This window comes from Asterias rubens, chromosome 2, assembly GCF_902459465.1.
Source record: "Asterias rubens chromosome 2, eAstRub1.3, whole genome shotgun sequence".
Classification (NCBI taxonomy): Eukaryota; Metazoa; Echinodermata; class Asteroidea; order Forcipulatida; family Asteriidae; genus Asterias; species Asterias rubens.
The window spans coordinates 5,254,029-5,279,301 of record NC_047063.1 but is presented as its reverse complement, the minus strand read 5'-3'; the positions used below and the strand labels follow the sequence as shown (position 1 = coordinate 5,279,301).

The 25,273-nt window shown below is 39.4% G+C and overlaps 1 protein-coding gene across 1 annotated transcript in view; it reads left to right on the top strand.

Annotated features, from left to right (window-relative positions):
* LOC117307149 (ELKS/Rab6-interacting/CAST family member 1-like) overlaps positions 1-25,273 on the top strand; it is a 100,869-nt gene that overhangs the window by 15,089 nt on the left and 60,507 nt on the right. Inside the window, exons 5-11 of the mRNA XM_033791817.1 lie at positions 115-270; positions 3,894-4,061; positions 7,243-7,410; positions 14,014-14,076; positions 18,848-19,126; positions 21,563-21,703; positions 24,519-24,539. Coding sequence (XP_033647708.1) covers positions 115-270; positions 3,894-4,061; positions 7,243-7,410; positions 14,014-14,076; positions 18,848-19,126; positions 21,563-21,703; positions 24,519-24,539 — 996 coding nt within the window. The remainder of the gene's footprint in view (positions 1-114; positions 271-3,893; positions 4,062-7,242; positions 7,411-14,013; positions 14,077-18,847; positions 19,127-21,562; positions 21,704-24,518; positions 24,540-25,273) is intronic.

Here is a 25,273-nt window from a genome sequence, read left to right as displayed (position 1 = left end):
TAGGACGAGGTACTCGTCCTAACTCGAGATACATGTAGGGTTAGTCCTAATATTTGGTGAATTTGGCTGATGAACCAGCAGATTGATGCCCTCCTTCTCTTTGTTTGCACACAGGATGATAAGATTGCTTCCTTGGAGAACCAGGTCTTGGAATACAAAGATGAATTGAGGAGAATCCGATCTCAAGGTTCATTGACCCCAGAGGAGAGGGATGAACAACAGAGAGAGATTGAAGATTATAAGAGTCATTCCAAACTACTCAAGAATCAGGTGAAAATCACTGTGTATTTATTTATTTATTGATAACCAACGATGGTTGACCACCACTAACAGGTATCATCAAGTAAGAAATAATGAAAAAGAAATAAGGAAGTTTTTATGGTTGTGAATGTTTGCTGAAAACTAAAGCGTATCACATTCATTTGTAATGCTCTGCATCATCCATGCATATCGTACTACCGTAGTGAGTCACATCAAAATGCGGATTCTCATTTTTATTCCGCGTACACTTGAGAAGCTTTCAAATCCAATTTAAAAAAATTGTGTACAGTTATGTACATACACATACATACAATGTATAGCCCCCCTTCCTGCCTGTACTACTCTATCATTACCCAGTGGATCATAGTGATACCCAACATACATGGATCCTGCATCCCCCCCCCCTCACCCCCCACCCCCCATCCCATTAGCCTCACGACCCCAGTGGATGTTGGCATGTATGCACTGTGATGATTCCTGCCTGTACTACTCTATCATTACCCAGTGGATCATAGTGATACCCAACATACATGGATCCTGCGTCCCCTCACCCCCTCACCCCCCTCCCCCCATCCCATTAGCCTCACGACCCCAGTGGATGTTGGCATGTATGAACTGTGATGATTCCTGCCTGTACTACTCTATCATTACCCAGTGGATCATAGTGATACCCAACATACATGGATCCTGCGTCCCCTCACCCCCACCCCCCCCCCATCCCATTAGCCCCACGCCCCCAGTGGATGTTGGCAAGTATGCACTGTGATGATTCCTGCCTGTACTACTCTATCATTACTCAGTGGATCATAGTGATACCCAACATACATGGATCCTGCGTCCCCCCCCTCACCCCCCACCCCCCCCCCATCCCATTAGCCTCACGACCCCAGTGGATGTTGGCAAGTATGCACTGTGATGATTCCTGCCTGTACTACTCTATCATTACCCAGTGGATCATAGTGATACCCAACATACATGGATCCTGCATCCCCCCCTCACCCCCCTCCCCCCATCCCATTAGCCTCACGCCCCCAGTGGATGTTGGCAAGTATGCACTGTGATGATTCCTGCCTGTACTACTCTATCATTACCCAGTGGATCATAGTGATACCCAACATACATGGATCCTGCATCCCCCCCTCACCCCCCTCCCCCCATCCCATTAGCCTCACGCCCCCAGTGGATGTTGGCATGTATGCACTGTGATGATTCCTGCCTGTACTACTCTATCATTACCCAGTGGATCATAGTGATACCCAACATACATAGATCCTGCGTCCCCCCCCCCCCTCACCCCCCACCCCCCCATCCCATTAGCCTCACGCCCCAGTGGATGTTGGCAAGTATGCACTGTGATGATTCCTGCCTGTACTACTCTATCATTACCCAGTGGATCATAGTGATACCCAACATACATGGATCCTGCGTCCCCCCCCTCACCCCCACCCCCCCCATCCCATTAGCCTCACGACCCCAGTGGATGTTGGCATGTATGCACTGTGATGATTCCTGCCTGTACTACTCTATCATTACCAAGTGGATCATAGTGATACCCAACATACATGGATCCTGCGTCCCCCCCCACCCCCCCATCCCATTAGCCTCACGCCCCCAGTGGATGTTGGCAAGTATGCACTGTGATGATTCCTGCCTGTACTACTCTATCATTACCCAGTGGATCATAGTGATACCCAACATACATAGATCCTGCGTCCCCCCCCCCCCCCCTCACCCTCCACCCCATTAGGCTCATCACCCCATCGGATAATGGCATGTATGTACTGTGATAATTCCTGCCTGTACTACATACAATGTATGTACTCTATCATTACCCAGTGGGTCATAGTGCTACCCATCATGCCCTGTACATGGAACCTGCCCCCCCCTATTCCTACATGTACCTCCTACGCAGTTATCGTCCAGCACATTAGTTTGGAATTTCCCAATACAGATCATGTTCATGAGCACTTGCAAAATGTTGTGAAACATTGTGGCGGGGAAAGAGAGGGATTTGCAAATGGCCAAATGTAAAGGAAATGTGTGTTGATCGTATTCATATAGTCCAATGGCTTTGTAAAGAATTCTATAAATAACTGCATTATTTTACATTAAGTATGTCAAGCACATGCATAGTAAGTGGTGCATGACGTTACCTGATATGAACTGTACCTACAGAAATAATGTTCACGTACACTGTACATACTGTAGTGTGGTCAACATTAAATTTACCAACTGCATGAACTGCCAAGTTGTGACATCTGTATCCCTGTTTACTCATTTTTCAGTGCCCACTTTTTGGGACGTTTTGAACCCTAAAATACCCGGCTATTTTCGATAAGTTGATAATGTATGAAAAATGATTAAAAGTCTTTCTCACAAAAAAAAAGGATCTTGGCTGATTTGTGTTGCCTCGGTACATCATATTCGGTCAATAATATTTCTTGAGTCAATAAAGTCAATTTCTCGGTCAATAATATTTCTTGAGTGATAATGCCCTCTTGTGATGGGATGCATTTATACGATTATGGCGCTTTTGGAATACATGTACATACATAAATAGTTTAGACACAATCTTGGGACTGAAAGAACTAACCTGTTTCATCAAGGCATGGACCAAATTATAAAAAGTGATAAATTTTGAGTCATTGATGTTTTTGAATTCTCTTTTAAAACATTGAGACTCACAGAATATGTACCAGTACTTGACTTAGGCTTAATTTGTTTTCAAGAACCACCCCTTTCAGCCTAGAACAGGGCTCAGAATTAACACTGGACCACAGTCCTGAGGCCAGGGGTTGATTTCACAAAGAGTTAGGACTAGTCCTAACTTAGGACTAGTCCTAAGAGATATCAAAAACATATATAGCTAGTCCTAAGTTTAGGACTAGTCCCAACTTAGGACTAGTCCTAAGAGATATCAAAAACATATATAGCTAGTCCTAAGTTAGGACTAGTCCTAAGTTAGGACTAGTCCTAAGAGATATCAAAAACATATATAGCTAGTCCTAAGTTAGGACTAGTCCTAACTTAGGACTAGTCCTAAGAGGTATCAAAAACATATATAGCTAGTCCTAACTTAGGACTAGTCCTAACTTAGGACTAGTCCTAACTTAGGACTAGTCCTAAGAGATATCAAAAACATATATAGCTAGTCCTAAGTTAGGACGAGTAAATCTTCCTAACTCAAGATAAGACTTGTTCTAACTCTTTGTGAAATCAACCCCAGTCCTGATTTTAGCTCGCCAAAATTAAATCAAGTTTACATTGACTGTTGCCCAACTCAATGTTTGCTTACATCAGTACATGTAGCAAAGAAATTTGTCATGCAGTATTTTCTGCTTTACAGTTCTATGAAATTAGGCCCTGGTTATGCTGGTCACAGGAAGTTTTCTAGCTTTTCCTCAGCCCGGTTCGTACTTCCTGCGTATGCGAATGCGATACGAATGTTGACGTCACAAATTCGCACTGAGTTGAGTTGCCCTCAACTCTCTTGCGAATATCGCAGCGAAAGAGGGGTTGTGACGTCAAATTCACATCAAATCCGCATCGCATTCGCATTCGCAGGAAGTATGAACCGGGCTTAAGTCTCCCATTTGCAGTTCTTTTAAACATTTTGAGTTTTCACCCTACAGGTCGATCAATTAAAATTGGAACTGAACAAGAAATCCTCAGAAGTCCAAGCATTACAGACCAAGATAGAATCCCTAACCCACCAGCAGCAAGACTACCAAGCCCATGTTAGTCTCCTCAAGGAGTCACTGGCAGCCAAGGAGCAACACTCCAGCATACTACAGGCTGATGTGAGTATGACCTGTACGCTTTGAGTTCAAGACTAAACTAGCAAAGAGTAACAGCTTCTCTGAATGTTTTTTTTTTTTAAATGTTTGATTTCTTTTAGGAACAATGTTTGTCAACAGTTTGATGTTGAAGGGTCTAGGTACATTTTGTAGGGCAAAAAACACAAAGTCCACAGATTTCGCTAAACTTACACAGTTTGAAGATAATGATAGTAGAAAGCTTCCTTGAAAATATTCTTTCATGGTGTACAATCCAGATATGCAGGGTTCTGTCCACAGTGGCCGGTGCTGGAAAACCTGCATAGACACTAAGGTTTCCCCAACCACCACTGCAAGAATTTCCTCGGTTTTCGACCACCACACATTTTCCGAATTTCTAAATTACACTTTGCAATTTTGCTTTCAATGAAATGTAGAGTTGGGTATTTACAAGTAAACATGATATTCAAAGCTAATAGTTTTGAGCACTTCTTTGATTTTAGTCTGTTTATATGGTCTACCAAATACCATTGCGCAAGTGCAGACTGTTGAATGAGGTGCATTGTGGGATAGATATGGATCAAATTTGATCACCAGCTAGACCACAATGCACCTAAATTCAAGCTTTACACGCACGCCCCAGTATGTGCGAAAAGGTCTATGTCCATCTTGCAATGGTTTCCAGGGAGTCACCACTAAAGAAATCCTGGGCAGAACCCTGGACATGCTTCTCCAAATTTACCACAATATTTTACACACTGCTTTTGATGTGAATCATTTGCCCTATACATTCTTTAGTGTTGGGATGTTCATTAAATCACACTTTGTGGATATGTTGAAAAAGCTGACTCGCTCCTTTCAGTCCCAACACTTCTACCTTGAAGAGATTAAAGCATCATGTGCATTTACCCGGAAGATTTACAGCTATATTGATCTACACCATACACTGATACACAATCAAAGTCTTCAATCCTACTCATATACTGCTTTAAAGGCACTGGACACCTTTGGTAATTGTCAAAGACCAGGGGTGGATTTCACAAAGAGTTAAGACTAGTCTTATCTCGAGTTATATCTCCTAAGACTAGTCCTAAGTTAGGACTAGTTCCAACTCTTTGTGAAATCGACCCCAGTATTCTCACTTGGTGTATCCCAACATCTGCATTAAAATGACAAACCTGTGAAAATTTGAGCTCAATTGGTCATCGAAGTTGTGCAAGAGAATAATGAGGAAAAACACCCTTTGCACAAATTTGTGTGTTTTCAATTCTGATGCCAACAAAATACTTGAGACCTGAAGTTGTTTAATATTTGAGTAATAGATTATTTCTTTCTCAAAAACTGTGTTTACTTCATTTCTCACAATGTTTTATACTGTCAAAAGCTTCTCTATTGCTCAGTACCAAGTAAGTTTTTATGCTAACGATTATTTTGAGTAATGTAATTACCAGTAGTGTCCAGTGCCTTTAAGGTTGCCTAAAAAAATACCATGTCGCATAGTCGGTGACTAGTATCCTGCTCAATTTCGCTTAGCAGAAAACTGTTGACAATTATTGTCTGCTTAAGCAGCTCTATTGAATTGTGTCCTGGTCTCATGTGTATTTTATGCAGCTGGGAATATTCCGTTAACATCCCGATGGTTGAGATAATGGGAGACAGTAAGCTTGAATGCTCAGCCTCTCAGAAAGGTGTTTTTTTTCACTCCAGTGTAATTAAGTAGACGACGATTACCGGCCACTAATACAGCAATTGTCATAATCTCTCCTCGCACTACACAAAGCTAAGTGTAACCTTTCGCCAAGTCCTTTTTGCAGCAATTCCCTTCTCCCATTCCAAAAAGGGGTCCTATTAGAAACGTGGATGAGAGGATGTGTTGAAAGTCATGCGTGTACTGAAGCAGAGTGGATCGGTGTGTGTTCACCAGTGCTACATTGCATTATTGATGCCGTGCGGTCACATTGTCACCGAGTCCAAAGAAACGCTAAGACTTGTTTATGAGTAAAATCTCGGCCCGTTCACTACTCAACACTTTAGTACACAGCCAATGCATTGGGTCTTGATATGCAAACAATAATACATAATACACATCTGAAAACGTCCGCTGTACATGTGTAGAAATTTGCACGCATTCACATTGTGCAAATTGCGTAGTACATACATGTATGTTATTTTGTATATTTATATGTCTACATTATTGATAGTTTAACACCCTTTTGTTCATAGTTTGAATGAGTGTAAACATTTCAAAGCACTGTTTTCTACCCCAGCAGTGATGAAGGAACATCTGCCCACTGTTTGTGTAATCATAAAGGTGTATAAAAACTGCCCGCACTGTGTGTGTGGGAACATTTATTTATTTAATTTTGCCTTCAAGAAAAATTGTAAGCTTACAAGGCATTCACTATCTACATACATGTACATTGTAAATACTGACTATCCAGCATGCTGCTATCATTGCAGAATCTGTACTCTGTGTTGGATGTTACAAATATTAGTCGAAAATGCATTTTCATGGACATTGGGATTTAGAAATCTTCTTCTGTGAATTAACTTATAATGTTAACATTTGTGACAGTGCCAAAACCATACTTATGCAAAAGCTCAAAACTTTAATTTTGGTGCTCATCGAATAGCACACAAATGACATCGAATGTGCACATTGAAGGGGCACAGGAATTGCCTTCTTGCATGTCTGGTAAGGGTCACCTCTATAAGGGAATTGTAAGTTCGTACAGGAACCTTGTAGAAGGCACCACAGCAAAAGCACATGGCACCACTGCAAATGCACATGGCACCACTGCAAATTCTGTGGGTGCCGTGGGTTATTTCAAAGCATTTTTTATTAGCATAAAACCTTACTTGGTACCGAGTAATGGAGAGCTGTTGATAGTATAAAAAGTTGTGAGAAACGGCTCCCTCTGAAATAACAGTTTTCGAGAAAGAAGTAATTTTCCACAAATTTGATTCTGAGACCTCAGAATTAGAATTTGAAGGCGAAATCAAGCATCTGAAAGCACACAACTTCATGTGACAAGGGTGTTTATTCTTTCATCATTATCTGGCAACTTAAACGACCGATTGAGCTCAAATTTTCACAGGTTTGTTATTTAATGCATATGTTGAGATACAGCAAGTGAGAAGATTGGTCTTCAACAATTACCAATAGTGTCCAGTGTCTTTAAAAAGTTGTTTGGTTTCTTGTCAGGTCGAAGCGTTGCGTGCCAGAATTGACGAGAAAGAGATGACCATCGTCCGTAAGGAGCAACTACTGAGCACGCTCAGTACAGATAAGACCAAACGCTACTCGGAGGTCAGTGAACTCCGTGAGATGGTGGAGATTAAAGACCGTAAAATCATTGTGCTCCAGAGAAAGGTAACTGCTAACTATGTGTGTGGCTTTTTGCAGTCAAAGTGTGGCTGTAGTTTTGTTGTCTTTATTTAGGATAGTTAGTCTGTGAAATTAGCCTTTTTCGCAAAATGTGCTAATGACATTTGCTCATGCGTATAGACACTAATGGTTGGCAAAGAGTTTGGTGTTAAGCATAATTAAGTTTGTTATACATTTTTCAATCAAGGGAACTTGGCAAACTCCCACAATCTCTCTCATATACATGTACAAACATTGGTTTAACCTCTATGATTATGAATTTCACAAATTAAGAAATTGTTATTCAGTAGCGACACTACTTATTCTAGTCATTGTGAAATCAGCGGTTGTAAGCTTGGGGATTCGAACCACAACCTTGTGTTTTCAGTCTAACCACAGGACTACAATGACTCTGAGTGTAGATCTTGCCACCATCAGCCCCCATACAAACAGGCACAATGCTCCTCCAGTTTGCCCACCAGTAGCGTTAGTACGCACGTGCGATTTGCAATTTGTTTATTTTGTGGGAAAAGGTCCCTTGGACACAGGTCCTTAGGATTGCACAAATATAAGACGAGGTTGCACCAAATGCTGTCTTGATGATGATGGTGTTCACAGGCCTGTATGCTTCGTTTTTTGAATTGGCAAGAGCACCAAGGCAATTTCTCGTTTGTCACGTTGGTAAAGGGCACCACCCTATGAGGAAATTGTACTGCCAGAGCGTTTCAAGGTAATGACCAGTGGGGCAGGGGGGCACCTCCGTAGTCTCCATGAAGCATCAGGCCTGTGTTAAAGCACCATCTCTGTACCATCATAAGCTCTTGTTGTCCTGTTTGTATCCGTCTTTGTTTCATGACGTGCCAGTTGTCATTTGTCATTATGTCACTCACTCACACGCTGTTTTGTGACACATGAAGTGCACTTCCATTGCTCCAAGACAATCACAGTCAACTTACTAAGGTTTGAGGGGAGTTGAATCTGAGGCAAAAGAAATTAGTAAAACAAATTAGCATACTATGTATTATGTGGTTTAATCAGTGAACTTTATTCCTACTCCAAAATCGTTGAAACTTGTCAAAAAGATGAAGCTATTTGAACAAGTTGACACAAATCAAAGCAAAGAAGATGTTTGCCGCTGCACACTCCTAAACTAAGACAAGACTAGCCTTTCTTGAAAAAAACCCAAGACAAACAATAAATGAATCTGAGGCAATTTTTTTTAAGTAAAGCTAGCAAATCAAATTAGTAAAACATATAAGCATACATTATATCTGTGGTTTAATCAGTGAACTTTATTCCTACCCAAAATCGTCAAAACTTGTCAAAGAATTTTTTTTTTTTAAAACAAATTGACGCAAATCAATGCAAAGTAGATGTTGGCTGACGCACACCTCTACACCAAAACTAGCCTTTTTTGAAGAAAACAAATAGTCCTGACATAAATAAATTAGTTAAAAATGGAAAAGAAAGCCTTCGAGAAAAACTGCTATTATTTTCAGAAATTAAAATAATTGAACTCCATATTATTTTTTCTGGGTGACCTTCTATGTAATATACATAGGGTTTATGCCCGAAATTTGAATCTGAGAAGCGTTACATGTATGGCCTACTGCAGTAGAGCGCTTCTCAGACTGTGCTTTCCTATAAGGGATTATTTTTCCTGAGTTCATATCCAATAAACTATTTCTGTGACGCCACTCTATTGTTGAAAGTGTAGATTATTTTTACGAATCTACACTTTGTTACCAATCTACACTTAAGTGTAGATTTTTGTTACGAATCTACACTTAAGTGTAGATTCGAAACATAATCTAAAGTTGAGAGTAGATTCATTACAAAGTTTAGTAAATACAAGTTCAACTTGAAAATTACTGTCTTTCCAAACTGAAAGATAGCATGAAGTGCAACATAACATAGCTGAAAATATTATGTTATCTTCCAATTTACAAAAGTATTTACCAGTTGAGAAAAATCTTTTTAGTATTGCAATTATTGCTAGCGGAGCCAACTGACGTACTCGATAATGTTGCAAGCACTTCAGTGTGACTATTTTGTAAAATAGTTATAAGATGTGACCGACTGTCGTTTGACAACGTATACGAAATTAGATAGACTAACTAGTGTTGTCACTGTTGAGAAATTCAATTTATTGAAACTGTTACCTAACAAATGGGGGAAATAGTTTAAAGCAGAGACTAGACTCTAAAGTGTAGATTCGTGAATACAATGTACTCGTCTTCGGCTCGTACATTCTATTCACGAATCTACACTTTATCGTCCATTCTTTTTAACAAATGCATTGTAAAAAAACTCAGCTCATTTGAGAACTTAATGTTTCGCTCAAAGTCCATGAGAGAAAACAAACCAAAAAACTAAATCTGGCTTTGCGAAGCCTCGATGCCATCAAGGAGTAAATCAAGTCAGATATTGGTCAATAACCGTGCCAAACCCGAGAAGCGTCAGCGAAACAAGTCAAGAAAATTAACCACCGCTCTAAATTGATTATCCCCTGAATGAGAGGCTCTAACACCGAATTGTTTTGGCCCTTGCATAGATTATTGGCCCGTGGTAATGAAATTACCTCCTTGTTACGGGTGATTTACATCCACGCTGGGGGAAATCACTGGGGTGCATTCAGGGAAGAATGCTGTCTAAGGGAAAGAAATAAATCTGATCTTGGCAAGTTGCTAGGAGTATAATGTCAGGGAGAAGGAGCGGACAAGGCGCAGGGTCTGACGATAACAAAAGTTACATGTCTGGCTTCCAAATGAAAAAAACCAAACAACTTTTGTTGTCCTTTGCTTTCCTTTGCACAGTGTTTATAATAACTCTTTCGAAAGAAAATGATTCGACAGTACTACAGTATATTTTTTAACAAACTTTTTATATTTTTTTTGTTTATACTTTACTTGAAAAAAAAACACTTTGATGTTTTCATGGAATGACATGGATCACATTTCCAGCAAATTTTGGTTGTCTGTAATGCATTCATTAATCTGTAATGCATTCATCAATAAAGTATGCATTACCAAAATAAACAAGCAAGGGAGAGGGCAAACAAATTAAACAAATATGATTTTCTTTTTACAAAATGTTTTGTCAAAATGGCTTCTGATCAAGGTTCCAGCCATGGTTTGACAAAAGGGAGTCAATATTTTCAGGAAATTTCAAAAACTTGTTGTTCTAATTTGTTCACTATACCATTACAATTCCATTACATGTGAATGACAGGTAAAACAGGGTGTCAAAAATTTAAGCAGGGCATCCAAAAGACATATATATTACATGTACTGACACCCCTTTGGCTTATAAAACCATGAGTTTGTGTTGACCACAACTTTAGTTAAAGCATTATTAAGGCAGAACAAATTGCATGTTTGGTGTAGTCGTCTGACTCTAAAAATGTTGCTGACCTTAATTGTTTTTTTGTTTGTTTTTTAAAAGTTTTGTTGGAAGCAAACGAAAATCAACATTTTCTCAAAATCACACGATCCCGACGTGTCACACAGGTGTGTTCATAGTGCCAAATTTTTTTCTAATTTTTAAGATTTTTTTTTTCAATTACATTTTTAAATACATGCTTACCACTCTGCCACTTTGCAGATGTATGAAAAAACAAAAGCATTTTAACATTTTCCAATAGTAATATAGGTTTTCTCGGTCAAATTCGGTAAATGAGCAGTCAATTTCATTTTTATGCATTCGAGAATTAAAGCTGTTTTGCCTCTCCAGTTGTTACTGCGTTTCAAATTCAGAATTCGGCCATTCAATTTGGTTTTGAGTTGAGTCAAATTCCTTTCATTCTTTTTCATGACACAAACACCTCAAGAAGCCTCTGTGAATTTGAATGCTGCTTTAATGAATTGTTAAGTTGAGTGATTGTTTTGTTAAATCGAATGACGCAGCATTACATTTGACTAAATCATAAAACGAAATCGAATGACCCTTTTCAGTAGCATTTGATTTTGCACGAAATAGAATAGCTTGGTGGTTAAATTGGCTGCTCATTTGCCGAAATTGACCGACAAAACCTATATTAAAAAGATAAGAAAAAAAAAAAGGAAAATGACCTAGAAAAAAAAGTTGAATCGAGGCTGATTCATAGATGGTTAAGAACCTTTCTTCATTTCGAGACGGTTGCACAGTATAATAATATCTGTCAACAACCGGCTGCTTTATTCTTTAATATGCAGCAATAACAAATTGATTTTACATTGATTTTATGAGTATGGTGTTATGGGTCTATGACAGCTATTATATGAGACACTGTTGAGCTTAAAGGCACTAGACACTTTTGGTAATTGTCAAAGACCACTATTCTTACTTGGTGTCTTTCACAAGCATAACAAAACAAATCTTTGCAAATTTAGGCTCACTTGGTCATCGAAGTTGCAAGAGAATAATGAAAGAAGAAACATCCTTGTTGCACAAATTTGTGTCCTTTAATATGCTTAATAAAATGCTTCAGGCCTGAAGTCTTTTAAAAATATTTGAATGAAAAATTACCTTTTTTATCAAAAACTACGTTACTATAGAGGGAGCCGTTTCTCAAAATGTTTTACACTATCAACATCTCTCAATTGCTCGTTACCAAGTAAGCTTTTATGCTAACAAATATTTTGAGTAATTACCAATAGTGTTGAGTGCCTTTAATTCATCAGCGTTGCGATGATATTAAATGTTAATGGATCTATATTCACTCATTTCCGCTTGCGTTTCCAAGGTCAGCTTTTCTGGTAATCCAGTCATTTCCCGGTCATTGCTAGGCAACAAATGATCCAATTCTGTACAGACAATAGGTCAGCTGGTTGATTATAATGGTTGTCTGCCATCATGATTCTATCACAGTGTAGCGCCATCTCTAGTGAATGGTAAAAGAACGAAACTGATAAAAACTCTCTAAATGTTGCGCGAGTTATTGATAGTCCTGCTCATAATCTCTACAGTCCTTTATAAACAAATTATCTTTTGTTGGGTTATATTTCATTCTATCTTTCGGGAAATCAATATAACAAAATTAACAATAAATACTGGAAAGAAATGAAATACAAAGGCATGTATCTGAATACATGTACACGTAGCTCAATATGACATCTAAAATGCTTGAAACAAATTATCCGAAGTTTACCATATCGAGCAATCTGACGGTTGCACATGATGAAATTATTAATTGCTCATATCAGTAAAAAAGTGAAATTTTGTCTTAAATGTATAAATCCTACTACCAAAATTACTGGGGGAATAATTGGTAAAACAAATGTTTGTAAATTAGTGATGATGCAACTTTTCTTACAATGTGCAGGTACGCACAACAAGAGAAACATTTATGGAAGTGAAAGTAATGGAGAAATGGAAGTGTGTTTGTGCACAACTGAAACTGTGGACGATAAACTCCTTGCATGTAACGATGTAACCAGCTCAAACAGCACCCCCACTTAGGTCAGCCAGGGGATGAGAGATTTCAGATTGTTTTATGACTGCATGATGAAAAAAACCAAACTGCTGTTATTTTCTTCAGACATGAAGAAATTCTGCTCTTTGATCTACTTCTCTAGTGCCGAGAACACTGTTCCTAGAGGCTCCTTGAAATCTATATAACCCTTCCCACGGGTTGCCTAAAGGCCAGTTTATAGTCGGTCGCGCGACGGTCGGGCGATGGAAATCTTGCGCGCGATTCTAAGACTGAGGCTTAAAAGCCGTGTCTTTTTATGATTGCGCGTCAAGATTTTCATCGCGCGACCATCGCGCGACCGACTATAACTCGGCCTTAAAGGTGCAAATGTCTTCATTTCGACATGTCTTCTTAAACTCAAACTTTTCAAACTTGCATCCCTGGAAGACCTCCAAGTGGGGGAGAGTCGAGCGTGACACACGTTCTCATTATTTGCACCCGCTGATAGGGGCCCTTAACAAGGGGTTGATCCTCAGAATGTGCTTTTCTTTGTTCTTCACATTTTATCAAACAAATTGTGTACACTGTGGCCCTTTTCAAATCCCAGCTTCGACTCCAGTTTCTGCTCAGGCTACTGTATGTACATGTAGCTTATAGGCAGTGGACACTATTGGTACGACCTCAAAAGTAATTATTAGAATAAAACCTCTCTTGGTAATGAGTAATGGGGAGAGGTTGATAGTATAAAACATTGTGAGAAACGACTCCCTCTGTAGTTTCGAGAAAGAAGTATTTTTCAACGAATTTGATTTCGAGACCTCAAGTTTAGCATTTGAGGTCTCAAAATCAAGCATCTGAACGCACACAACTTTGTGTGACAAGGGTGTTTTTTCACTATTATTATCTCGCAACTTCGACCACCGATTGAGCTCAAATTTTCACAGGTTTGTTATTTCATGCATATGTTGAGATACACCAAGTGAGAAGACTGGTCTTTGACAATTACCAATAGTGTCCACTGCCTTTAAAGCCTGAAGCCGAACCAAAGCCGAAGCCGCGGTTTTGAAAAGAGCCTCTGTCAATAGATTGTCTTGCACCCAGACTTCACTCTAGGTAGCTGCTGGGCAAACGTGTTTATGTAGCTGTGTCTCATTCAGCTTGCTTTTAATCTTTTTTTTTGTTACATTGTTTTGCTTTTACATTGCTACCCATAAAAGCTGTCTGATTTGACAAATGTTGTGGACATCAAGGACCGGAAACATAACATACTACAGATCAAGGTGATAGATAGCTAACCCACTAACCCCCTAAACACTCCTTCATCCCCCTTTCCCCTGTCAACCCTCGTACCTTTTCCCTTTCAGCTGGTTCATACATGTAACTGGAGTGGAAGGTCCAATGCACACCATTTTTACAACATGCGTAGTTTTCAAAATAAACCATTCCAGGGTAACAAGCCAAATTATGGATAAAAATATGAACATTTATGATGTGCACTGGTTTCCAACACAAAATATGCTCATGGGGCAGTAAACTGGAACAATTTATTGAAGGATATTAAAATTAGTGTTGAAATTAAATTGAATACAGTTCAAACTGCATAAATTGTCAAGTTCAGGTGTGATATTTAATAAGACAGTGCAGGCCTGATACTTCACAGGGGCAACGAAGGTGTTTATCCTCCATGCCCCCTGGTCATTGCCTTGGTGCCCTTGAAATGCTCCAGTAGAAATTAACAATTTCCTCATTGTGCCCTTTACCACGAGGAGAAAATGCCTTGGTGCCCTTGCCCTTTCAAAAACGAAACAAACATGCCTGCAGTGGTTTTCTTTCTTGTTTGGTATGAATCTGGTGTGTCCCCCCCACCCCTCCCTCTCTTGGTAGTGGGCACATTGTGACTTGACGACTGCTTGCTTCTTAAAATGAGCTGCTTGCAAAGTTGTGTTTGTGATAAAACCCACCTTAGTATTCAGTTTGGTTACATAATTTTAGTTAGTAATGCAGTGTGGTTGTTTCTGAGACTCAGAAGAAATACAGATACTTTCATGACTATTCAAGACCGAATAAATGGGATGATATAATTATTATTTTTTTTTTACCCATACACCGATGTGTGTTTGCACTGTATACTCAGTACTTTTCCGAGTCCTGTGAAAAAAAATATCACAGGCATGTTACTCGGGTGGGATTCGAACCCACGACCCTTTCAATTCTAGAGTAGTGCCTTACCAACTAGACTGCCGAGGTTGCCCGGTAGCTAGAGGCAGTTCGAATCCTATGTTTTGGCAGCAGGTACCGCAACAATATAAGAGATGTTAAATTTGCATCGGGGATGAAGAATATTATTTTTTATTTTTTTTATTTACCCATACACCGATGTGTTGGATGATGTTTCCTGTTGCTCGCAATTCTGTTTAATCTTGATGGTCCTGGTTACAAAAAGTGGCAAAGTGGCAAATTGCATCAGGGGAGGTTTTCACAAAGAGTTAAGACTAGTCTTATCTCGAGTTAGCACGAGTAGGACTCGCCGTATAGTTTTATATCTCCTAGGACTAGTCCTAACTCTTTGTGAAATCGACCCCAGATCAACTAAGGGGAAAGCTGTAGGATACAATACAGCTGAAATTGATGTGTGCATGAATTGCCTCATTCAGGACTTGAACAGTGTATGATATAAAACAATCAACGTTCTCTGGTTCAATTTCTACAAGCACATACTCATGACGCCTCTGATTTGCGTATGTACTTCACATGTGGTTCATCATGCACCGCTATGAACATAACATTGTCTAGTTTCATGTATAACACCTCCCTCCATGCTACCACCAACCCACCATGCCAGTATGACGTCATGTCACATTGTTTCTGTCTGCCCTGTGGTCAGACTTCATTAAACACACTGCGAGATGACTGGAGTTCTAATTAATCTTTCTTACGCATGAACTGATCATTTTATGCATGAGTACCCTTCCCTTCGGTCATCAAGGCACGCTTAGGAAAACCCTAGTGCTGAATACATCTACAAACCAATGAAAGGACAATATTGGAGGTTCTAAATAATACACAAATTTCTGGTGCCAAAAATAATGGAAAACTTACGATAACTGTTTTAGAAACAACGACCACACCACTCCTCAACTGCTTACATGATACTCAAAATACCCAAACTTTGCTTAAGCTACATCATAAATTTAATTAAGCAATTCAGGGACTGAAGTTTACTTCCTGGACCACCTTCCAGAATCCAGTAACGCTAGGAACCTCCCCGTGGAACAATGCCTACTTTCTCCAGTCTTTTCCTCAAAGGCACTGGACACTGTTTACAATTACTCAAAGCAATTGATAGCATGAAAAATGTCTCAGTAATGAGCAATGGAGAGCTGTTGATAGTATAAAACATTGTGAGAAACGGCTCACTCTGAAGTAACCAGTTTTGGGCAAAGAGGTTATTTCTCACTAAAATAATGAAATATTTCAGCTGAGGCCTTTTGTTATGCATCTGAAAGCACAAAAAGTAATTCAACAAGGGTGTTTATTCTCTTGCAAATTCGATGACCAATTGAGCCAAAATTTTCACTGGTAACGGTTTGTTATTTTATGCATACATGTATGTTGGGATACACCGAGTGAGAATACTGGTCTTTGACATTTACCAATTGTGTCCAGTAACACGTATTGGCCTGATGTTTTGCCCATAGCGGAGTCTTTCTCGAATGCATTTATACCATGTTTGGTTGGTAAGCGGTCAGCAACAGCTTTAAAAAAAAAACTGTAAAAAAAACTCTCCCTGATTCTGCAGAAAGTTCCATGAAAATGTACCAATCGTTTCATGTTCAGATGGGCACTATGTGGAATATAATTTTAATAGTCTCCCAGATTGGCATACAAAATCTCCCTGACTTCATGGTCCAAATGTAGGCAGCACTGATGTGTTGACTAATTGACACAATCATAATTGAAGCCCACATTGGAAATTTCTTCTCAATTTTTCTCTTTCCCATTTTATTACCCTTTTTTATGACATTTATGATATTTAAGTTTTTTGGTCCTACTTCCAGAATGTTTTGCATAATCTATCTTGAATCATCCATTTAATTTCATTTTACCAATTTTTTTATAATTGTCTTCTTTGGTTTTGTTCTTTGTTCCTTTTTTAGTTTCAAATTGTTACCCAAACTAAATAACTACCCCACATGTGTTATTTCTACACACACAAAAAAGTTGGTGGTGTTTTCGTTTATTTGAAATTGTTTGGAGATAATGTTCAAACTGTTCATATTGATTTTTAAATTTACTTTGAGCATGATGTTCTTCTATTTCATTAATACTTGGATCATTCCATATTGACAAATGAGCATGACCTTTATCTTTTATTACCCATAACATCAACATTTATTTTTAATTTTTTAGCTGGATTTTCACAATTTGTGAGGGCTTAATTGGAAAACCTATTTAATTCCAGGATTTGTTTGTTGTTTTAGTATGTAGTTGTTTGACATCTGTCAAGTCGTTGATGCAGAAATTGAACTTTGGTTTTTAAAAATGACGATTTCAGTGAAGAAACATGGCGCCATTTAAAAGAGAATAAATGGTGTCATTTGCAAGGGGACTGTGTGCATGTTATAGAAATAGACCTGGAGAACGCTGAGTGCATCATTGTGCGTGCGATTTCGTTGTGAGACCATTTTTTATGGCCATGCGTACGCCATTTTTTTTACGCGTGCATGGCAAAATTATTACTGTTATGTATCAAATCAACGGTCTATGTGCATTTCAATTTTGCCATACACGCATGTCATGTGATGATCATTATGCCATACTCGCGCGGTATCGATACGCCGCATCCACAGACGACACAGAGGGCGATTGAGCTCAGCGTTCTCCGGGTTCTATTTCTATGGAACATGTACAGAGTTTACAAGTATTTTTGTACATGTAGTTGGTTGCATCTGCAAGGGTCTGCTTGCGAATGTCATGTGAACTCCCATGTACTGCGTGTAGAAGGGCACTCTTGAACTTTTAAATTTTATTGCAGACTGAACACAGCATTGGGTTTTAGTTTTGTTCCTTCATTTCAGCATTTTAGTGCCAGTCATGCATGACAACTCATTACTTGGAATTGAAATTCAGACAGTGTGCGCTCATGCGTGGCAAACCAGGCTGCCACATCTGGAGTTAAATTTAACAGGTTCACCATTATACAGTTGGTAATAAAAAATACCAACCGCCGGAGAAATATTTTTATTTGAAGTGACAAAACTTGTTTCTTATGATTTGCCAAATTAAAAAATTAAATCAGCACAGCATAGTAAAACACAAAATCCCAGACTAAAATGAATTTTTTTTTTTAAATCTTATTTTTTATTTAGGTTTTAAAAACTAAATTTCCTGTTAATCCCCATTCCAATTTCAGCGCCACGCCAAGGTCTGTTTTACATTCTATTAAAGGCAGTGGACACTATTGGTAATTACTCAAAATAATTATTAGCATAAAACATTACTTAGTAACAAGTAATGGGGAGAGGTTTAAGATATAAAACATTGTGAGAAACAGCTCCCTCTGAAGTGCCATAGTTTTCCAGAAAGAAGTAATTTTCCACGAATGTGATTTTGAGACCTCAGATTTAGAATTTGAGGTCTCGAAATCAACCATCTGAACGCACACAACTTCGTGTGACAAGGGTGTTTTTTCTTTCATTATTTTCTCGCAACTTCGACGACCGATTGAGCTCAAATTTTCACTGGTTTGTTATTTTATGTATATGTTGAGATACAGCAAGTGAGAAGACTGGTCTTTGACAATTACCAATAGTGTCCACTGTCTTTAACCCTTACCTCTTACAAGTTCTCCAAAATCCTTCTCCTGTTTTATTCTGTGTTTGATGTATTCCGTACTGAAAAAACCCTTGATGGATTGGTTATTGAGTGAACATAACTTTTAAATTGCAATGAGTCTTTCCCGCATATATTATAGGAAGAGTCTACCGGTACGACAAAATATTTTCAAATTTACTTAAGTTTTTTGCAAATTTTGTTCTCGCCTCAAACTAGATTGACAACCTCCAGGAACAACTTCAAGAGAAAGAGGAGCAGTACCGCCAGACCCGAAGTAAACTAACCAGTGTCCAAGCTGACCAGACCAGCTCGGACAGTGCCATGTCCAGTCTGGAAGATGCCCTGATGGACAAGGACAAGGCAATGGATCGACTGAAGGAACAGCGGGAGCGTTACAACAAGGAGCACGAGGAACAAGTTGAGGGCTACAAGAAACAGCTGAAGGATCTCAGGACACGGCTGGAGACAGTACAGAAGGAGCTTGCAGAAAAAGAGGTTTGTGTCAATCCATCATGGTTGGCCGCTGTGTATCGTAACTCCATCCTGAAAACCAAAAAGCTTTCACCCTTGGAGAATATGCCATTTGCGTGTTTGATTTTAATATTGTATGGTACAATGATGTGCTTGATCACAAGTTTATCACTTAAATTTGAAATCCTCAGACTATTGAGACAGTTGATTTGTCACATAATGGGCCATATTTTTGACCGCGTGAGGGCGCTCTCAATCACTTCCGGGGGTATATTCATTCATACGCAAAACAGTTTTTAAAGATTGGAACACATTATAACCACAGACATCTAATCCATCACAGACAATAAGACTTTAAAAGGAGCCGTTATAATCCACCTCTAAAGCAAATTAAAACTAAGGCGCAACAAAAGTGATAGAACGCCTATTAATTTGTGCAGGGCGAATCGCGTGTACCCCCGGAAGTGATCAAAATACTATTTATAGCGCCCCCGCGCGGTCAAAAATAAGGGGCATTAGGGGCAAGCTTTTGCGTAGTTAAGTAAGAGATGGTGAATGCCAAGACACAATTCTGAATGGATGTGTATGGAACAATGGTACCAGGTAAGCTTGGGCGATATCGATTTATTTTATTCACGATATATCGCCGACAATATATCGCGATATTCGATATAATCGCGATTAATTAAATTGACATCATCAGTCTTCAAACTCCCAGTGAAAGTTGTAGAAGAGACAGTCATAGCATAAGAGAGGTGTTCTAATGACCTATTCTTCTGGTTTTACTCCAAACCTATGGGGTGCAAGATGTCTCAGCTACGAAATATATCGCTATATATCGCGATATCGCGATATACCGCGATATGTCGATATTTCGATTAAAACCAAATCGATCCGATATCGAAAATCGTTTCAAAATTAGTATCGCGATATTCGATAATATCGTGATATCGCCTAAGCTTAGTACCAGGGTCTGCTCATCTGGAGGTTGCTATGCAAAGGCTTGCCCCTTACCATTTGACATACATGTAGTAACTAACTGTCTCTAAGACTGAGGAATTCAAATGTAAGCAGTCTGTTGTGATTATAAGCAAGTCATTGTACCAGACATTATTCAAATCTAACTCACAAATAGCTTATTGTGATATTCAGAGATACTACAGTAACAGGCCTGGAATTTCATCTTTGAAAGGGCAAGGCCATTTTTGGTTTGCGGTAACACCATGTGTGTATCTACTTGCCACGTAGAGTTTGTTCTTAGAGAACTGTGTTGCTTAATTCTACTACAGCGGAGAAGATTGTTCGGGAGAACTGTCCTGCTTATTAACTATTACCTGGGCGGATGGTAAAGAAATAAGCTGGGACTACTACTTTAGCTTATAGGATCGTAATTAACTGTACTACCGCAGAGTCAGTTCTTGGTTAGTCTCAACGTTTCGACTAGCTTGCTCTAGTCATCGTCAGGTCTCTGAGAAGTCTCCCGAACACTCGAACAATCTACTCCGCGGTAGTAGAATTAAGCAAGACAGTTCTCTAAGAACAAACTCTATGTGGCAAGTAGATACACACATGGTGTTACCGCAAACAAAATATATATTAATACCTCACCATGCAATGCCTCCAATCCTATATAAGGCCATTTTTATCTTAATGTCATGGACCAAAACCAAGGGGCAAAGGAGGCCATGGCCCCGGTGGTCTCCATTTAATTCCTGGCCTGAAGTAATAAACCACAAGGGAAACTTGACTGTCAGACTGTATGTGAATTTTTAATAATTTGGGGTTGAACCCCAAAAAAAACTGACTGGAGAGGAATTTGAGTCGGTGACCTCTACACCAGCACTCTACCAACTGAGCTATCTAGCCCTTAAATTTCCCTGTTTTTGTACCAATGTATTTGTTTCGAGGTACCAGTCACAAGCTTATCAACCTCTAACTGCTTACATGTGTACATGCACATGTACATGTAGTAGCCAGGGATGACACCTAACCCACGACTGTTAAGAGACAGTATTTTAAATAGTGTTCCGCACAATGTAACTGCTGCGAATGTCATCTCACATTATAAAACAATCGTTGCGACATTTTCACTGTGCAACTGAATCACACATACCCATGCGGCTTAACTTGGCCTGAAACTGTATGCATTTCATGAAGGCATCATAGAACATGTAGAAAATTGCCCTCCATGCCTGTCATTGCCTCATAAGTGGTTCCTAGCTTTCCCGACCATTTTATTGCTTTCAGCTTTTATGCATACTGCACATGTATTTAGATACACAAGTGAAATTTAGAATTCACATTTCTTTCCTTACCAAATGATGAAGTGTAAATACTTAAAATTGTGAGAATAAAGTATTGAGCATAAACAAATCAGTAATGTTTCATCCCGCTGCTGCCACCATTTATCATGCTGTGCCATAATAGTCCACTCCATCTACTCCTCCCACACTATCTCAGGCAAGCTTACTGGACCTCAAGGAGCATGCCACCACTCTCGCTTCCTCAAGCCTCAAGAAAGACTCCAGAATAACCACTGTGGAACTGGCAGTGGCGCAAAAGACCGAGGAAATCGCTCGGTTAGAGTCTGACGTGAAGAAGGTTGGTTGAGATTGTAACTTTTAAAACTAGCCAACTACAGTCAACACATAGGGTATGTTCACACGAGTAGCTGACTAAAGCCGTGTTCGCATTGGACTTAAAATTGCTAACTTACCGATATTTAGTCCAAGGGCGAACGGATGGTAACTTACCGGGCTGGTAAGTTATCGCCACAACGCTGTTAACTTAACAGGAAGATTTGAGCCGTGGTAACTTTACAATGTTAACTTAACAGGGACAAGAAGTCCAATGCAAACGCACCACTCCGGTAACTTAACAATACTGTCACTTGACTTATTTCTAAAAGGTCTGATGATGTTCGAACCACTGCATGCAATACCCGCTGCTCCTAAAATTTCAGGTTAAAAGCATAGCTGCGTTTCCACTGCACCACTGCATGCAATACGCGCTGCTCCAAAAGTTTCAGGTTAAAAGCATAGCTGCGTTTCCACTGCACCACTGCATGCAATACGCGCTGCTCCAAAAATTTCAGGTTAAAAGCATAGCTGCGTTTCCACTGCACCACTGCATGCAATACGCGCTGCTCCAAAATTTCAGGTTAAAAGCATAGCTGCGTTTCCACTGCATACACAGTGCGCGGAGACCAAGCCTGAGACGAAGCCCAAGCCGAGGTTTGAGAAAGGCCCCTGGTAAGTTACCAGACACAAATTTATCCAAGTGCGAACAGCTGTTAAGTTACCGGGCTGGTAAGTTAACTTACCAGTCAGGTTACCAGATCCAAAAGTCCAATGCGAACGTGGCTGTAGCTGCTAACTTTGCTGCCAGCTAACAGCAAAACTGGTTGACCGTGTGAACTACAGTAGCAGAGAGAACTACCGGAAGCCAAAACATACATGTACCGTGCTGGCTAACTGCGACCATGCCTCGTGCGAATGCAAGGTACTTTTTAGCCGAGTCGTTTTGTGTAGCTGTGAATAATTAGCAGCAAATTTAGCAGTGAAGTTAGCTCCACGTTTGAACATGCCCATAGTGCTTTACAAACCAGCACAGCATTCAAATAACAAACATTAGGTCGTGGTTTTGAATTGATTATTAACCTATGGCCAGTTATTTTATTTCCAGACACTAAGGTTTGCAGTAACACCGTGTAAATATTTTCTTGAATAAGTTTGGTGGTTCTGAAACAACACAGTGTTACCACAAACCTCTATGCAAAGTTCAAGCATGATATTCTATTTAAAGGCAGTGGACACTATTGGTAATTACTCAAAATAATTATTAGCAAAAAACCTTACTTGGCAACAAGTAATGGGGAGAGGTTGTTCGTATAAAACATTACATCAAAATGGCTCCCTCTGGAGTAACGTAGTTTTCGAGAAAGAATCAATTATCCACGAATTTGATTTTGAGACCTCAGATTTAGAATTTGAGGTCTGGAAATCAAGCGTCTGAAAGCACACAACTCAGTGTGACGAGGGTGTTTTTTCTTTCATTATTATCTCCCAACTTCGATGACGATTCAGCTCAAATTTTCACAGGTTTGTTATTTTATGCATATGTTGAGATACAGCAAGTGAGAAGACTGGTCTTTGACAATTACCAATAGTGTCCAGTGTCTTTAAGTGTGTTTTAAAACTTTTTGGCTCTCAGAAAACTTTCAATTTTTTTTTACTAAATAGCTCAAAAAGTCTATTGAAGCCTATGTACGTAGGTCTGCCCTTGTACTCAATAAAGTTGCTCTACTTTTCATTCAAGGGCCTAATATCATTCCTAAAATTTTCAAAACTTACTCATATCATTTCTTTTAACTCTGCAACTGGGCACTGAATACCTTCATCTACAAGTAGCAGCACCTTGCCTCTGATTGACTTATTGATCCCTTGCACAATGCATACTCTCTCCCATTTTGGCTGTCAGAGGAAATGGTGAAGTGGAAGATGCACATTTTGCATATACAAAATGTAGGTTGGTTCTGCGTACTGCAAGGGGGTCAGTACAGAAGTATAACACTAGAAAACCTCTTCATTGGTCATACTCATCGATACAGTTCATTGTTATTTGCACCACTCTATTACAGTTTCTTTTCTTGTCCATGCTCACTACAATTTTCCCTTTCCTCTTTGCAAATCCTGCTTTGCTGAAGCGTGTGTATCTGCAAAAGTTGCTGATATATAGTGTACTCCCAAAACACTGCTGTCACTTTAGTTAAAAGGTTTCACAAACGAGGGGGAAACTTCAGAAAAATGGAATTGAGAAAAACTACCGCCTATTATTTGAAAGGCTCCTCTGTCGGGCTTTCCTGAGAATCCATTTTTTCTTTTGGACAGATTGTCTCTGCAATTATTCAATCTACATAACCATCATGCTCTTCTTACAGACACTGAGCCTCAAAAAGGCTCAAGGACCAATTTGAAGAAACTTTTGTAACACAAAAATGAGCTTAGCACAAACGTGTTCCAGCCAAAACCTAATGTTTTTGTCTGCTTTCCAATAGTATTTTTATTAGGCAGAAATGTGTTGAGCACTAGTTTCTGCTGAAATGTTAAGCACAACAAGTTGATACTGGCATGGACAAAAACTTGCTTAGCAGAAAAAGTTTCCCAGCCAAAATATCATAATATTAATTACAAGTGGCTAGCACCGTGCAAATTTAAGCTCAACAGCAGACAGATTTGCTAAGCACCATAGAGCTTGGGCCCAATTTTTTTACACATGTTTTTCACACGTGGTGGTGACGTGCTTTGACATACCTTTGTTTCAATCTTTCCTGTGCTTGGTTGCAATCCACTCTTTTAACATAACTGCCCTGCTCATTTCCAAACTTTCATTCTTTCTTCCATCCATGCACGATCAGAAAGCTCGCAAAATACACATGGTAAGTTGTGTGTATGATGATTAGGGAGGGTGGTGTTCGTAATGTTACTGCCTCAGGCTGCATGTTGACCCGCCTGGCTATAAAGGGAGGTTAGGGTTTCCAATAACACAGTGCCACGGCTTTTCAGGCATGCAACTCTTCCGCATTTCATAAAAGAGAAATTTGCGTTGAAAAAAAAAAAACTAAGTGTAAAAAAAAAATCACGCTGCCTTGAAAAAACGACCAGTGTTGAATGGATCCCGCTGAAACAAAAGAAGTTTACACATACAAAAGCTCTCCTTGTAATGCATATCTTCAACACTATTTTTTTTTTAAAGAACATCTTTGTAATAACCGCTCTATTTTAAAGAGTTGTGTCCTTAGAGGTTTGTTCTCAATTATATCGCGAATACTAGCGCAAGAAGCTTCCTTGGTTCAGTATACATGAACAACTCAGTGGAGGTTTGTTGTAGCTACATGTTTATTGAGATGTCTGGTATGAGTTGAGCTGTTGGTGTTGTAATAACCCAATCTTTCGTTGTGTTATCCTCTGCTAAGGTATAGGATTTGAACTGCCTTGACTGTAGCAACATATACACAGCGATTTAGGTAGTCTACATTAGTTGGTAAGACACTGCTCTAGAATTGCAAAGGTCGTGGGTTCTAATCCCACCCAAGTAATATGCCTGTGATTTTTGGTCACAGAGCTCGGGAAAGTAATGAGTATACAGTACCAACACACACCAGTGTATTAA